Genomic DNA, 17709 nt, shown 5'->3' with positions numbered 1-17709 from the left:
ATGGATTTCGTAGCAGTCGCTTGTCATGAAACGTGTCTTTTATTGCGATTGCTGTATGACTTTGAGCATTTATAACACAAAGGTGATCCCCGTCTATTTCCATAATTAAATGGTCAATATCTAGCGTCTCATTTTGAGACTCCATTGGAGATGCAGGTGCCGAGATGTTGGGGTTTGGAGAGCGAAATGCCGACTGAGGTCCGGCCGGGGTGCGATTTTATTATCATAGTGCGCGCGGGGCCATACAACTCCGCATGCTGCAATTCACTTTGCGACAATCGCGTCGCGAACAATCGCGGAAAAATGTGACAAATCACAATTTTAAAATCGCAGCGATTTTTTTGTCGCATATGCGCACTAACATACAAACACATACGTTGCATTTCTGCGACAAAATTATCGCAGGACAATAAATCGTGGTGCGCGCTTGGCCTTACTCTAAATTATTATAATACATCAAGCATTCGCGAGATGCTCGACTTCAGTATTCAAACACAAAGCAATAGTACAAGAATCTAACTAAATGCAAAGGCCGAAGGAGCGATTCGAAGCTCCGAAGCGTCTCCGACAGACGCGCGCCTCCCGTAACTTTTCCAAGTATTTTTAAGTACAAGTGTCTAAGTCGCAAGATCCAAAGGCTGAAGTCGCATTGGGCCGAAAGCCCGAAGCATCCAGGAGGTCAGTTCTAAACACAGGTAATTAATACAAGTGTCTAAATGGGAAGGCCGGAGGCCCGAAGCCTGCAAGATGTCAGTGGTTAAACACAGAACTGATAGCCTGGCTGGACGCTTCGGGCCTTCGACCCTACGCGGAGCTCGGGCTTCGGCCTTCGCATTTAGATACTTATACTATTGTTCTGTGTTTAAGTACTAACATCCTGGACGCTTCGGGCCTTCGGCCCTACGCGGAGCTCGGCCTTCGGCTTTCGCATTTAGACACTTGTACTATTGCTCTGTGCTAAAGCGATGACATTTTGCTAAAGCTCGGCCTTCGGTCTTCGCACTTAGACACTTTGTACTATTATTCTGTGTGTGTAGTTGAATACGGTATCCTAAAAACAGGCAAACAACCTCTGTAAAATGTAACGATGCGAGCGGTACAGTCAGCAGCAGAAGTCCTTCGAGCAACACTGGCTTCCGACATGTCGGAAGGGAGGGGCCCAAGCGATATCTCGCCGTACAAATCTTTCTGCCATTTTTCGCGGGGGGAAAGGTACACACAGTCGCATTTCTCACACACTTACATACAAAATCCAATCTGTAATGACGACACAAATACATAGAAAATGACACACGTCAAAGACAACTCTTGCAAACCTCGATCTCTTTTTGTGTACGGACGAGTGATACAACACGCACACTAAGACATTTTCGTTGAAGTATGTCATTGTATTCTGAGAGATGAGAAGTCGGATTTGTCGCACGACCGATCCGCAATTTGTACTGAGCGAGCAAAATCGATAAATCCAACAATTACTTGAGACTAAAATATAATAATTGTATTTAAATGTAATTTAACGTATGATATGTAAAAAAAAATATTACATGTGAAATGTAACACTTTCTTTTTGTAAATTTGATGTCCCCGACCTCTTTTTATAACAAAAAACCGAGCAAACAGGCATTTTTGTGCAGCAGTGTTCACGCGCGCGTCTGGACTCGGTCTAGTGAAAAATCCAAGTGCAACTAGTTTTATTACCCGCGCTAGATTAAATTGACGCGCTAATCTTGTACCTCGGCAGAGGGGAAATAGTGCGAATGCCGCCTCCCTTCCGTGTTGCTCGAAGCAGAAGTCGCTATACTCTCCAGGTGCTCAAAGAGAGGTAAACGATTAAACTGTCAAAAAGTTGTTGACTGTCATGGTAGCATTTACTTGTGAGCGCTTAACATGTCACAAATATCTTAACAGTCGCTATTCATTAATTTATACACTTACAACAAATCATTGATACCTTAGCTGTCAAAAAACCACTGGTATCTAAGCGGTCAACGTGTCAAATATATCTGAACAATATGGAAAAATAGACGTTTCAAGCATACATGTATGGTCGTATATTGAATGATAATAGCTGTGCTAATTTCAGGTAAAGCGTTTTGACAATCATCGAAAGCAGTACAGTCTTGTCATCACATACATCTATCTCACGTTTTGCCCTTCAACCATTGACAGGGGCCTGTCAGTCAACTTACTGCAAACTATTTCTTTTATTGAATAGAATCATCAAAACGAATGAGTGACACATAGCGAAAGCTAACTGAAGCCGAATTTAGAGCCAATTGTCAAGGCACGTTGTGGTCTTGTTACTAAGGCGTTTGCTTTTCAAAGCAGAGACCGCGGGTTCAAATCTCAGTCGGACGCACTTAGAGATTACAGCCTTTTTTTTGGGTTTCATTTCTATTATTAATTTGTAGTTTTATATTAATTTCGCATACGTTTATATGTTTTTTGAAGGTATGTCACATGTAGCGTATGTACGACTATCTAACAGGACGTTGTAGGTTTGAAACCGCAGTGGGCGTTCCTTAGAATACTCCTGTGCGGAATGCCATTTGATGTTTACTGCTAGGTTATACTAACAATAAGTTCAAAGATATACAGTATATATCAGAACGAAAGGCCAAGAAAGAGACCCATTAATATTTAGGTCATACTGAACCACTTTTACTATGGGACCACCCAAAACGCGGAAAAAAAATTGGAAGGTTCATACATTTTGCTGGTCTGATGTTGAAATTTTCTATGGGAGAGTAAATTTTTTTCCGGGGTTTCGGGGTTGGTCCCATAGTAAAAGTTGCTCAGTATGACCTAAACATTAATGGGTCTCTTTCTTGGCCTTTCGTTCTGATACATACTGTATGTGTATATCCCATCAAAAACATAAATGTAAAAAAGGAGAGCCAAGTTCTTCGGTTCGCCGCAAAAAGAATGGAGATCTAAATGAGTGCCAAGTTCTATGCAAAATCCAAATATGTATTTATAGGAACAAAATAACATTATAAACAAGTATTAAACTCTATTTCTTTGCTTTATAGGATACCTATAACAATTGCTGTTATTTAAAAAAATGTGAGATCTTAAAGTAGGTTAGATTTGACTTGGCCAGTTTTCATTACATCAGTCATTTTATAAAGTTATTCAACATGTATATTTTGTAATTCTGATAAAAACTGGCCAAGCCAAATCTAACCTACTTTAAGATCTCACATTTTTTTAAAATAACAGCAATTGTTATAGGTATCCAATAAAGCAAAGAAATAGAGTTTAATACTTGTTTATAATGTTATTTTGTTCCTATAAATACATATTTGGATTTTGCATAGAACTTGGCACTCATTTAGATCTCCATTCTTTTTGCGGCGAACCGAAGAACTTGGCTCTCCTTTTTTACATTTATGTTTTTGATGGGATATCAATACTTTTTGTAAAGAAAACTAGGCAGGTATTGAGATTTAATGTTTTTTCTTGTGTTTCCGCTGCATGTTTTTTACTTCTGTTCTTTGTATTAATTATGTGGTGCCGCGCGCCGCCAACGACACACCGTTGGCCGGTTGCTTAGCGCGTATTACAGGTTTTTTGTATGGGGACCTCCCCTATTTTTTAACTTTTTTTATTTTTATATTTTTTCTACGCTTACACACAATTACCGAGCTGGATTCCAAATTTCATCCTTCTAGGTCATCTGGAAGTAGGTTAGGTTTAGGTACTATATGTTAGTCACAATAAAAAAGAAATTTGTATGGGGATCCCCCCTATTTATTAACTTTTTTTTGTTTTTAGATTTTTTCCTACGCTTACATAGAATAACCGAGCTGGATTCCAAATTTCATCCTTCTAGGTCATCTGGAAGTAGGTTAGGTTTAGGTACTTATATGTCAGTCACAATAAAAAATGGTTCTTTTGTATGGGGACCCCCCCTATTTTATAACTTTTTTTTATTTTTAGATTTTTTCCTACGCTTTCACACAATAACTGAGCTGGATTCCAAATTTCATCCTTCTAGGTCATCTAGAAGTAGGTTAGGTTTAGGTACTTATATGTCAGTCACAATAAAACATGGTTTTTTTGTATGGGGACCCCCCCTATTTTATAACTTTTTTTAATTTTTAGATTTTTTTCCTACGCTTTCACACACTAACTGAGCTGGATTCCAAATTTCATCCTTCTAGGTCATCTGGAAGTAGGTTAGGTTTAGGTACTATAGGTCTGTCAGTCAGTCTTAAAATTTACGACTTTTTGACCTTCATATCTTTATAACCGTTTGAGCTAGCTTCATGAAATTTGGGCTTCTAGATGTCCTTATGGATATAATTAAACACACGTAGTTTTATGTGTTTACGTTAAAGATGTTTTGAGTTATAGAAGGGTCAAAAGTGGCACCAAGTGGTTCGTGTAATATTACACTTGGCGCTGGCTAGCCAGTTCCTTTGCTTGAACTTGGCTTGACACGCTGCCGCGTGTCTAGATACCTCCGTATACTCTATCCTCTCTGCTAAGTTGTAAAAACAAAATTCGTCATTCCTATGGTCAACACTTAGCATATTACGTAGGTATATGCATGGCAGTGATGGTTTTATCGCATAGGTACATCTATAGAAGAGGAGGCACCCTTCTTCCGGATCATGAGTCCAACCAACAAAATAAAGAGAGGAGTCATAGTTGGATATGCTTAACACCTTTACTGCCCGTGCACGGCAGCCACGGCCACGGCTAGCCTCTATTACAAAGCCATAAGGTTTACATGTCAGATTGGGACAGTGAACGTGTTAAGTTTCAATTCTATTATTTTTCCTTCGTTCTTTGATCGATTCGGAGCATCGTATTTTAGTACTATAGTATATTTAGTACAATAAGCGGGCTAAATAAATATATTATTAACATATAATATGCTCTACGGTTTGGAAGAACGGCGGCCTATGACAGTTAAAATAAAAAACCGATCATTATCGTAGAACCTACTTATTTATTGTCTTAGTTTGACACTTGATGATAATATACTTCTTTAAGAAAGGAGGTGTCAATTCGTAGTTGTTACAGTATTTTTTTTAAAGTTAAACTGATAAAATGTTGATGCTTAGTTACCATTGAAATAATAACTGCTTAGCAACTGGTGGCACCCTGGCTGCTGACGTACTTGATTGGCAGTGCGTGTAGGTATTAATGACAGCAGCTTGAATTTGAGTGCTTAGTTACCACTGGCTTTCTAACCGTTATTGTCATTGTGATTAAATAAGGGTGTATGTGTTAAAAAAAAACTCAGAAGTTAAGATATATGTGACGAACTGAAAGCCTACGCTAAAATGACAACTTAGATGTCCTTATTTTTGTGACGATTGAAGTGTATATGTTTTCTTGGACACCTTGCCCGCTCAGGTATATCTGCTGCTGACTGTACGGCTACCATCAGTTTGGCATTGACATAAACGCTACCGTGGGCGTGAACGTAATTTACTTTCTATGCATCTCGCTCGTGCTGACATATTAGTGCGAAAGAGATATACCTATAGGAAGTAAATTACGTTCAGGATATCGTTTATGTCAATGCCAAACTGATGGTAGCCGTACGGAACACTAAATGCCTCGAGCTATCTCGGGCTTGGCCAAATTATTTTGAATGTATTTGTACATAAAAAATAAATGTTATTGGTAAACTTGTCACTTAAAATTGATTTTTACATTTTTTTTTCGTAAAACCAACTTTTTGCAATGTGTTACTTGTCACTTTTTGACATCTATCAATAAGGATATTTAGACTACGTCCCATAGCAGCAACATTACCATCAAAAAGGCCTTTTACACTATGTAACAATAAAAAGTAGTTTTTTTTTTAAATTAATAATATCTCTGAAACTAGGCGAATTTCAAAAAAGTTTATAGAACATTTTTGTCTCTAAATATGATCAGGAATATACTGTTAAAATTATTCGGTTTACTCATGTTACACCGTGTATATTTCGGGGATCTCGGAAACGGCTCTAACGATTTCGATAAAATTTGCTTAATGGGGGCTTTGAAGGCAATAAATCGATCTAGTTCTAGCTATCTCTGTGCAAACGCGCATTTTTGAGTTTTTACATGTTTTTCGAGCAAAGCTCGGTCTCCCAGATATTGTAACATTATGGTTGTATCAGGTTGCAAGCGCTGGTGGGCTAGCGGTAAGAGCGTGCCCCAACTAGCAAATCTATGTGCTATAAAAGTTGAGAGCACGTTTTTATTTTCGCTTTATGGTGCTATAAACGGTGTAAAAACAGTCGAGTAAAAGTCCTGTAAGCGTTTACTCAACGCGAAAAGGCGCACTTATACAGACTAAAAGTGTTATAAAAATCGAGTAAGCGCTGTATAAGAAGCAAATCGATGCTGTAAGAGTTGAGTAAAAGTGGATAAAAGCACTTTTAGTGTTTTAATAGCAACGATAGTGCTTTTACTCGACTATTTGTTCTATAAACATTAGCAATTTACTATTACTCAGTAAAAGTGTTCTATAAAAGCAGCCACACTGCTTTTTCTCAGCAAAAATGTTTCGTAAAGGTAGCCGGATTGCTTTTACTCGGCATTTTAAATGTGTAAGAGTGCAGTAAATGCTTTTATTCAACTAATATGTGCTAAAAACGATCTCAGGTAAGCGATTATATTTCAATTATTTGATTAAGTTTGAGGCCTAATCGTCTTCACGTGTCTAATAAAACAAAAAGGTACTTAAGTATTTTTTGCTGCTGTCATCCATGACATTTATTTTTACCGTGATTGTGTACATAAGTTTTTACTGTCTGTAAGTACACGTAATACAGTAAAACCCAGCGCGAAAAATACTTTATTGATAAAACCAAAGGCACTGGTTCATATATATTCATGGGCCGCCTATTTTCTTAAATTTCAATAAAAAAATATTAATAAAAATAAGTAAAAATTTGCTTACACGATCTAGTTTCTGTTATATCTCATTAATTCGACTATAAGTCGAGTAACTGCGTTTACTGCTACACTTATAGCACATGATGTCGCCATGTTTATGGATTTATAGTCCGATGGCCGACTGCATGAAACCCTACCTGATAAAAAATTTAAAAATCCTACTCTGTAGGGGTAGCTGACTTTTAGCAGCTTCAACTGCTCTTGGTCGGCCGTGGCTTAACTTGGCAAATTTTGCGCAAATGGCAAAAAAGTGGTACAAATATTCATCAAAAAAACAAAAGTGGTCAGCTACATCCTGTGTTGGCAGTAGAGATGGGTAGGGGTGAGTAAATACTGAGTATTTACTCGATATTTACTCAAAGCACCCGATAAATACCCGTATTTACTCATTTAGGTGGGTAAAAACGATTGCTTATAAAATATTCAAAAAGTGAGATTTAAGAACAAAATTGTCTTTTATTGAAGAGTGCTAACGTGTATTAACAATATCTTTAAAATAAAAAGCATATAGGACGCTTAATTTAGGAAAAAAAGGTAATTATTAGTGAGAGGCAAATTGTGATAATGAAAAGTTAACAATTTTGTTTTAAATAAGAAGGTATTTACTTTAAAAATATGGTACTTAAATTCTATTGATGTTCTAGATAACTGCATGTCGCGCAAAAAGTGTGTGTTTACGCGGCACTTACGACCTTTTATTAAGGGTTTTTTAAAGAAAACTCAAAAATGGCTCAACCGATGATGTTCAAAATATTGTTTTTTGTACTCTATTATACGGCTAATCTCCCGATATGTTTTCATATTTTTTCTGAACTTTGGGTCTAAAGTTATAGAGAGATAAACATTATTTTGGCCTTTCGAAACGGTTTTTTTTCCAAAATATTCAATTTATCCAAAAATGTTCTTAGATACATTCCAGTTATTTTTAAAGACCCATTTAATGATGTGCAACACGTTGGTGGTTTCTGAAAATTTTTTTTGTGACAATTAGTTACATGTATGGAGTGCCCCTCTTAAAAATACATTTCTTACAATTTTGAGTACTTAATCCAGTAGCGGCTTACAAAATACACCTATATTTCAAATTTATATGCCCCTTTCAGCACTCTAAATAGTTTATACCCACCAATTTGGGTATAAACGAGTAAATACGGGTATATTGAGTAAATACTGAGTATTTACTCGGTATTTACCCGTGAGTATTTACTCACTACCCATCTCTAGTTGGCAGGTTCCTGTGTCCGACCGAATTTGTGGTACCAAGTGAGCTACAATTTACCTCATCGAAAAATAGAATGTCACTTGTATGGTAGGATAGCTGCCATTGACTTTTTTTTTAATGCGGACGGACTGAAAACGCTGTCAGGCTAAGGTGAGGCCGACCAAGACATATGTCAACAAATTTAATGTAGGTATTACAATCAGTTGTTTTGATTCTATTTTTCGATGAGGTAAATTGTAGCTGTCACGTGGTACCACAAATTCGGTCGGACACAAGAACCTGCCAACACAGGATGTAGCTGACCAGTTTTGTTTTGCTGTCCTCAAAGGCAGCTATCCTACCATGCAAGTTTCATTCTATTATACGATGGGGTTTTTTTTATGAATTTTTGTGCCACTATTTTGCCACTAGCGCAAAATTTTCCAAATTAAGCCGCGGCCGACCAAGAACAGTTGATGCTACTAAAAGCCAGCTACCCCTACAAAGTAGGATTATTCTATTTTTTTGTCAGGTAGGGTTTCATGCAGTTGGCCACCGGACTATATTGAAACGTCAACATGGCTGACTTGTGCTGTTAATGTAGTTCAAAACTCTTTAAAAATACTCTAAGCTGAATACATTTTGAATAAAACCTGTAAATACACTTCAGCTCCTATAACAGCGGTTTGAACCCCATTACCCGAATTATGATATAAGCGCGCTGTTACAGCAGCATTGTTGCCAAATGGTTATTTGATTGCTTTTAATAGGCTTTTATAGCAACAGAGAAGAGAGTTAAGTAACAGTTGTATTAAAGCGCCTTATTCAGACAATTAGCTAATCTATAGCTGTTATATGATTTTAATAGAACAATTATGCTGAATAAAAGTGATTTAGTAGCGCTAACTCAGCATTTATTAAAAGGTGGAATAAAAGTGCTAAAAGATAGTGCTATAAACGTTTATACGACATGATTATAGCACTAATTAGCGAAAATTGCTAAATAGTCGAGTTAACCGCTATTATACGATATATTGGTGCTTCAACAACCGTAACTCGGCTGTTATACGATTACAGGCTGAGTAAATCAATTTTTATACGACTATTTTGCTAGTTGGGGCGACTTTCAATCCGGAGGTCGCGGGTTCAAACCCCGGCTCGTACCAATGAGTTTTTCGGAACTTATGTACGAAATATCATTTGATATTTGCCAGTCGCTTTTCGGTGAAGGAAAACATCGCGAGGAAACCGGACTAATCCCAATAAGGCCTATAGTTTCCCCTCTGTGTTGGAAGGTCAGATGCACCTATCAATAGAGTGATTCTCGAGAAAGGGTTTAACACGTGCGAAGCGGGGCCGGGTCGCTAGTTTGCCTATAAGTACATACTGTTAAACAAAATGTTGTAATTCATTATATAATTTAATTTGTACTTTTAATATAAACATAAATATAGTCGCACCAAACAAAGTGGATTTGATAGCCCACGCAGTGTAAGTGTTATGTAAACGTCATAATTTCATAGAAGTCTGACGTTTAAAATGACACTTGCACTGCGTGGGCTATCAAAATCGCTGCAGACTTTTTCTGCCCTCCTAACAATAAGTGCAATAACTCATATTAAATTATCATTAAATAATATACCTTGTTCTGATACAATATGTCACACAAGCGACTGAGATTTCAAAATTAGTTATTGCACTTATCGTTAGGAGGGCAGTTTTACGGTAGTAGTAGTAGTAGTAAACTCTTTATTGTACAAAAAGACATATTAAAAATAACATACAATTAGCAAGAAGTACAAAGGCGAACTTATCCCTTTGAGGGATCTCTTCCAGTTAACCTTTGAGTAGATGAGAGGAGAGAGTGAAAAGAGGGTGACAAATGCAGCAAAATGTACAACAAGGTACCAGAAAGATAAAGGATATAAATACATACAAAATTTATAGGATAAACATACATATATTACACAAAAAGGAAAGGGTCTGACTATAACACGTGGGTATCACATATAATTAATACAATAACTTAACTTCATCGCATAATTCTTCAAAATTCGGTAACTTCCATTTACTCAATTCTTTTTCCAAATCTGCCGCACTGAATGTATCGAAATACTCAGGGTCTGAAACAAAAAGTAATAATTGACCGAGCGAAAGCGAAGGTCTTCGTTCCAGCTTGAGCAAAAACGCTTTCGTATGTCTGTCCAGCTGTTTTCCTCTACAGGTCGCAGTTCACAACAGATTCTTGTGAAATTTAGTGAGCAGGTTCTATATGAACCTAATTGAGGTGAATTGTTTTGCTTACATTCTTCGCTATTTCCATTAACCTTTTGAACTTTACGCCTAATAGCGCAGCGCGTCATTATGAACCTTGTCAAAATGAACGAAGGTTCATATTGGGCTGTAGCCACGCGTCTTAGTTACATAATTGGCGATCAAAGGGTTAAACTTCAGATAAGCTAAGATAAGATAATTACTTACTGTACACAGGAAACCATCCGCTCAGCTCCAAAACAGCCACATTGAACGACGTCAACATTTTAACACCGGCAGTGCTCAATCTCGGCGTCACCAATACTCTCACCACCTCACTATCCTGACACCCTGGTACCACTTCCTTACAGTCTGGTACCGCATTCTGACACCCTGGTACCATATCATTACACCGAGGTACCACTTCCTTACAGTCTGGTATCGCATTCTGACAGGCTGGTACCATATCATTACACCGAGGTACCACATTATTACACTCTGGTACCACATGTTTACACTCTGTTACCACAGGCTCCCCGTCAGTAACTAATATATTATGTCCTATGGACTTAGATACGAGACATTCAGCCAGTTTAAAGATGTGTTTAACTGCTTTGGTTTTCGTTTCTTTTGTCACTTGGAAACAGAATGCTGGGACGACGTTATTTATTATGTAGAGGGGACCTTTTAAGTAGGTGCATTTCTGTAACAAAATAAGAACTCGCTGATTAAATAAATTTTAATTAACACGTTTTTATTAAACTGTAGGTAAGCAACTAATAAAATAACCAACTTACGATGTAATAAAATCATGCAACTCATGAAAGCGGACTTTAACTTAACTTAAGTTACTGAATGACTTGCCTACTCGATTCTGGTATCGTCTTGAGTCGTCCCATTCGTTTTTCGTCAAGTTCTTAAATTAGTCCTATTCTGCTTTCGTCACCCACTCTACATTCGTCACAATCGTCGGTGGCTTTCAATGAGTTATAGAATGAGTGACGAAAGCAGAATAGGACTAATTTAAGAACTAGACGAAAAACGAATGGGACCACCCAAGACGATACCTCGATTCTCACTAAACATTTTCGTATCACTCGTATCGTTATGATATTAGCAAAGACAGCAATAAAAGTGCATATGTATCAAAAAAGAGCTACTTAAAATATGCTACTGTATACTTCAAATTAAACAGTTGTGAGACATACTAACATTGAATAATTTTACAATTTAGACTCGCTTGTACCTATAGTTCGTTTTTTTTAGCATTAGAAAGAACTCCACAGAAGCAAGCGTGCAGTTTTTATCAGGCTCTTTAATTGTTAAAAGCTATTGAATTATCTAATGTAGCATGGTCAATACATATAATTTACTTCAAATTATTACCGCTAAAAGTGCCGGATTTGGAACCATCAAGCTTACTTCTGCGAAGTTCTTTCTAATGCTACGGACTATACGCGATACCCGGCCACCGCGCGTCTTTCACGCTGCTCGCACTTTTAGGGTCGGTTGCACCAAACTGTTCGTATCGTTAAAGAGTTCGCAAAATTTTTGTGTATGGAAAGTTTCATAGTAAAGCGCCGGGGCGCGCCGGCTGACGTTGATCAGTCTGTTGAATTTGGTTGGTGCAACTGGCACTTAGTGTTTGAGAAGGGAGACCTAGGCTCTCCGAAACATGTCGCGTGAGTGACTTAAAACAAGTGAGTCTAAACCGTAAAATTATTCAGTCTTAATACTTATTGAAAAGCATGTGCCAGTGGGCCAGTGTGCCTGAATCTATGAAATAGCAAAGTAGATGCTCGTCAAGTCATTATTACATTTTAATATGTGTTTTTATTAAAGATGAAAAAGCATATGATCAAAATTAAGCAAGGTTACTTACATCGGTTGCAACATGTAAATTATTCTTTTCATACATCAAGTGGTAGTGTAGGTGGTTCACAGAAGCAAAAGCACAGAGACTGTTGAAACCAATTTTTAGATCACTGCAATTCAATTAAATAAGATTAATAAAACTTGTATTCCAAGAAGCTATTTGTTCATAAAAAAACATTAACTGAACAAACATAATAGCAGCAGGTACCAATATATAGGATATTTTACCATATAATTTGAGCTAAGTATTACACTCTCATGTATTTTACTTTTATTTAGTAAGTATATAAGTTTTGTTACTTAATTGAAAAATTTTATGTGCATTTGTTATAGTTAATAAATAATTTATTAAAATAAAATAATTTACTAATAATATAAATAATTTCCTTATTCAGACAAATACAGTAAGTATTAGTGAAATTTTGAAATTTTTTGTATTATTATTACTAATGTATACTAGGTTAATATTTAAACACACTGTATTCAGTTTGATTCTTATTCTAAAAAGTTTTGTATGGAACACTAAAAAACCGAACAGACTAAAACATATTCTACCTATTCTTATTTTATTCCATATACTCTCTTAGACTACTTGCCTAAACTCACCGATCCTGCGCCAAGAACTTGACATCTAAAACCAGTCTAATACTGTCTTCAGTCACAACCTGTGGCAGACATTTGTTGACCGACGGGCACAGCAGAGTGTGGTACCGGGATATGGGACTCACATTTACTAGGAACAAGTGTGTGTCTGCGCCTAAAAATATTAATCAAGCAGTTAAACTTGTGATTAGTTAGTTCAGATTTGATTATAAATATTTTTTTAAAACTTAAACACAAGGAAAATCTGTTATCACGGACGAATTTAATATTTTAATAATTATATACAGATATCAAAAATACTTTGATTTTATCCAAAAAAATGTCATTAAAAATGTTTTTTTTTTAGTTGAGCCTTTGAATTTTATTTTAAATATTACTCAAATGACTATTATCTTGCTCAAGCATTATTAAAGAAATTCACAGAAGAATTCATACAGAAAAAATGATATGACAATGAAAGGGTCAGAAATACTAACTGTTGTTTTCATGCATAGTAAACAAATGTTCTTTAGATGATGTTTTGTTAAAATTGAACTCATTAGGGTTGTACAGCTTGTGGATACTGTCTATTAACTCCGGCTCCCTTCTCTTGAATCCACGGTCAGGATTCAACTAGAAAAAAAAAGATAGGTACCTTACATAATATATATCTATATGTATGTTTGTTGTAATCTAAATTGGCACCGACGGAAGACCAGCGGTTGCCCAGCCAGGCTAGCACCATGCTGAGTCGGTAACATTTCGTGGCTTATATGATGTTGTGGTAACACACACAACACAACAACACGTAAGTGTTGTATTTTTTTTACCTTGAACTAACCCTATTCTATTCTAAATATGTGTATACGCGAAAATATAGAAAACATAGATGGTTACCAATAGTATGTATCTGTTATCCACAATTCTTTCTCTCATTTTATTAACTTTGTAGCGTAAAACATCTGGTTGATCGTGAATTTCGTCCCATTTGGTTTTAAGCAACTGTTTGAAGCGACTGCTATCGATATTTGAAATCTCTTGGGCACTCTCTGAACAATTTGAAGGAATTTTTAAAGTGAACATAATAACTTAACAAAGTTAAATATTTAAACTTAAAATAATTTAAATGAAGGAGATATATTATTTACAAAGTTTACAAGGATATAAAATGTCAGTGTCATCATGACAGTGTCAAGCACAGCCATAGCACAGCTGTTCAACCCAGACTTATAAATATATAAAGACGGTGTCTCAGCGAGCTGTCACTGTTGCCACTTTTGTTTAGTGTACGATTAACAATGAGGCCCACGTTGCTGTAGCCATGTCGATAAAGTCATATCGATAAACTATCGACATATCTTGCAATTTTAATTTTACTTCAAAGGCTTAACGATACCTAAAATGACCAAAAACGCTTTTATTCTTTATCGTGGTTATCAGATCACAATTTTATAGTCACGCCCCAGCAGGGAACCAAGGGAAAGTTCAGATATTTAATTAAAATACATAAATACCTCCTAAAATAGGTGTTCCGAAATAATTGAATTATATTATTATATTATAATATATTCATTATCCATTAGCATTTCAATTATGTTTATGTTTAACGAAGATATTGAAGCTTCAATTAATCCCTATTTCGTTCCGCTGTGTAGCGTTTATCGATATATAACATGATTAAAATCGACTTTTCACATCCCTAAAAGAACACACATATACGTTTTTACGCACACATACACAGCCTGGGTGCATCAAGAAAGGCAACACTTGATTTGAAGTCCAACTTGTCAACAGTATGGTTGTCCTTTTTTGACAAACAGCATTTTAAAAGAGCGAGGAGAGAGAAATGATACTAGTTGTTGCGTCGTGAAAGAGAACAGAAAACGTTGGGCCCTTGGTTCAACCACAGACAAGGCAAAACAAAGAACGAATGTCACGAAACCGGAATAATCTCGCGGCTCGCGGTCTTGAAAAAATAATTTTACCTACTATGAAAATAAAACTGCAAAACAGATTTCATTAATGAATTATAAATTTAATGGGCAACCTACTGAACTCAAAAATGCAGAGAATAATATGAAATTTATGCAGGGTTTCAAAAAATATCCCTCATATAGTTGGTCAAGCAAATCTTGTCAGTAGAAAAAGGCGCGAAATTCAAATTTTCTATGGGACGATAACCCTTCGCGCCTACATTTTTTAAATTTGCCGCTGTTTTCTACTGACAAGATTTGCTTGACCAACTATATATGAAAGAGAGCATTAAAATAAAAAGAACATTTAATTACATATAATCAGACTTTAATGTATTTGGGTTCAATGGATTATTCGCATCATAGAGCAACAATATTTCCATAATTTTATGTGACATCGTAGCTGCATCATAAGAATTCATTTGTGACAGTTTTCTATTCACTGCTCTGCCTATTTTTGCATTTCTAGAATTGTCTAGACCGAAGGCGTCATTTTGGACTCCTTTGAATACAGTAATTAAGTTATTAGCTATAGCTGTGCAGTTAGTGTTTGTAGCAGAAGTATCTGAGACTGCGTCATTGTCATCACTACTCCATTCATCTTCTTTGGTGGATAGTTGACTGTTGTCCTGAAAAGCAGACACAGACATGATTCAACAACACAACAATAATAATACAGTACACAACAGAACAGTAAGTTCCTTGATAAATAAATACATAAATATTGTAGTATAATTTTACACTAATAAAAACCACAGAAACCTCTTACTATTTTTCAAAATGAGTCATAAATCAGAATCATGTACCAATACCTCTTATAAAGGGGTCATCCATGAATTACGTCACACCAATTTCTAGGTTTTTTTACCCCTCCCCCCCCTTGTCACACTTGGTCACATTTGGCAAACCCCTCCCCCCCTAGTGTGACTTCACATTTTTTCTACGAAATCGCCAAATCGAATTAAGTAAGTACCTAAGTATTATTCATATTTTATCAAAATATTTTTGACGATATAAATATTAGTAATTTTATAACCCAAAACTGCTTAGGAAAGAAAATTAAACGATTAAAAACTATTTTCATTTTAAAAACTTGTTATTTAAATGTACAGCGAACGAAATAATTTAAATAAATTTTCGGTTACTGATGAAGTTAAAGTGACGTCACAAAGTTTGTGTCTCCCCCCTCCCCCATGTCACAATATGTCACATTTTCTTGACCCCCTCCCTCCCCCTAAACATGTGACGTAATTAATGGATGACCCCAAATTTCCTTACTAAGTACATTTTGTTTATAATTGTATTGTCAAAATTACTTCAGTACTTAAACACTAAGTAACTTTTTTCATATTAATTTAATTAGTTTATTATATTCGGCTACCATCATACTTAAATAAAATTCAGCTATAATTTTGTATTGTTTTAGTTAAATAATTTGAAAATTGGTGGCAGAACACAACTTTTAGGAATGGCCAAAGGATTCAAAATTATCTTACTGTACCACATAGAAACATCCAAATGAATCTTACCTTTGTCTCATCAACAACATCCTCAATTTCCTCGGCAATACTAGTAGATGTATCAGCTTTGGCTCTCCTGTTAACTTTCATTAAGAACTGACAGGGCTCCCATAGAGGCCAGTTGACTTTATACTCCTGAAATTTAAAATTCATTATTTTAAAGACATTTATATCTTAGTGAGTTCCTAAATGATAATAATTAATAACATTACATTATGATAAGCTTAAATCATTAAAAAAATGTTTTGCAATGCAACACAAACTCTTTCAAATGGTACCCTACTTGACCTAGTAACGAGACTGGAAATTGTGTTCAGTATAATCAATTAAAAATTATGGCTAAGTACCTACATTTCACTGATCAAATGATCATTATGTTTGAAAGGATTGGGAAATATTTCGATTTTCCTGGCATCTCATAAACTATCGTATATATTATCGTGTTAAATCATAAATTGATCTATCATTAGTAGTCGGAATAAAGCAGATATAAGGACGTAAACAAACTCTGCATAGACTTGCCTCACCGTCGCCTTTCACCCGACTGGCGGTAATTTTCCGCACATAATTAGCAAAAGTAGACCGAATATTCGTCCACCGGTCTTTCACAGCCTGCCCTGTGAACTCATTGCCGTATTTCTCTGCAAATTCTGCGTAAGTTTTGTCCCTATACTCCACGGAAGTATATTTGGGATGCTTCGGATTCCAGATGTTGGGTTTACTCTGTATGTATTTTACTAATTTGAGATTCATCTTTCTGGTCCAGAAGACCTTCTCTTTGGCAAAATCTGATATCATTTGTGTTTATTATTGAATAAAAACTGATGTAAACAAACATGAAACAAACTGCATATCGTCCAAATTATTTGACAGCATTGACATAAAAAACCTTGCCAGGTAAAAAAATTAAGTGTTCGAGCCTATTTTAAAACTGCTACTATGTCTTTATTGTAAGTGTAGTTATTAAAATTTGTTTTATTTTAATATTGTTACTAAATAAATTAATTTAGTACAAAAGAGATCGTCGATTCCTTATAAAAATACTTTCATTGTCTGTATAGTAGATAAACAATTTTCTTTCGTATGTCCCAACGTCTTCATTGTGTGGCTCAACTAAGCTTGAATGATTTGAATGACGTCACAAGTTCATATGTTTCCCGCCGAGCTTAACAAAGTGTTGAGTAGGACCGTAGTACTTTAAGTTTTCATGCCAAGTGCTCCGTTAAGTAATTTGGAGCTTATAGGGATATGTGAATGCATTTTCTTACTGACAGATATCTGCAAAATAGTAGGTACAAAATATTAATAATGCTTTCTATAAGTAGTAAAAAATCTTATAAAACGATGTAGTTTTCAACATACACAATGATTAAAAATCCTAATCTATCTTATTTAG

At 35.8% G+C, this 17709-nt stretch overlaps 2 protein-coding genes across 2 annotated transcripts; both read right to left on the bottom strand.

The window, feature by feature from the left end:
* Positions 1–9666: 9666 nt before the first annotated feature.
* LOC134670562 (GDP-D-glucose phosphorylase 1) lies at positions 9667–13973 on the bottom strand. The gene is made up of 6 exons (XM_063528369.1): positions 13718–13973; positions 13318–13453; positions 12845–12995; positions 12246–12348; positions 10592–11066; positions 9667–10233 (listed from the first exon to the last, which is right to left on the bottom strand). Exons 1-6 carry the CDS (start codon positions 13901–13903, stop codon positions 10124–10126), a joined length of 1161 nt encoding a protein of 386 aa, XP_063384439.1. The 5' UTR covers positions 13904–13973; the 3' UTR covers positions 9667–10123.
* A 1126-nt stretch (positions 13974–15099) lies between these two features.
* LOC134670561 (uncharacterized) lies at positions 15100–17158 on the bottom strand. The gene is made up of 3 exons (XM_063528368.1): positions 16836–17158; positions 16323–16448; positions 15100–15422 (listed from the first exon to the last, which is right to left on the bottom strand). The coding sequence occupies exons 1-3, from the start codon at positions 17109–17111 to the stop codon at positions 15105–15107; spliced, it is 720 nt and encodes a 239-aa protein (XP_063384438.1). The 5' UTR covers positions 17112–17158; the 3' UTR covers positions 15100–15104.
* Positions 17159–17709: the final 551 nt, after the last annotated feature.

The sequence above is a fragment of the Cydia fagiglandana genome, chromosome 14 (genome assembly GCF_963556715.1).
Source record: "Cydia fagiglandana chromosome 14, ilCydFagi1.1, whole genome shotgun sequence".
NCBI classification, from domain to species: domain Eukaryota; kingdom Metazoa; phylum Arthropoda; class Insecta; order Lepidoptera; family Tortricidae; genus Cydia; species Cydia fagiglandana.
This window is presented reverse-complemented; position numbering and strand designations above follow the sequence as displayed.

Bases quoted from the DNA above. Each gene is read 5' to 3' on its own strand.
- LOC134670562 (XM_063528369.1), bottom strand. From the start codon at position 13,903: ATGTTCACTTTAAAAATTCCTTCAAATTGTTCAGAGAGTGCCCAAGAG. The intron at 12,349-12,844 runs GTGAGTTTAGGC...ATTGAATTGCAG, and splicing joins AAGTTCTTGGCGCAGGATCG to TGATCTAAAAATTGGTTTCA. The intron at 11,067-12,245 runs GTAAGTAACCTT...ATTTTGTTACAG, and splicing joins ATTTACATGTTGCAACCGAT to AAATGCACCTACTTAAAAGG.
- LOC134670561 (XM_063528368.1), bottom strand. From the start codon at position 17,111: ATGATATCAGATTTTGCCAAAGAGAAGGTCTTCTGGACCAGAAAGATG. The intron at 16,449-16,835 runs GCAAGTCTATGC...TTTAAATTTCAG, and splicing joins GGGTGAAAGGCGACGGTGAG to GAGTATAAAGTCAACTGGCC. The intron at 15,423-16,322 runs GTAAGATTCATT...TCTGCTTTTCAG, and splicing joins ATGTTGTTGATGAGACAAAG to GACAACAGTCAACTATCCAC.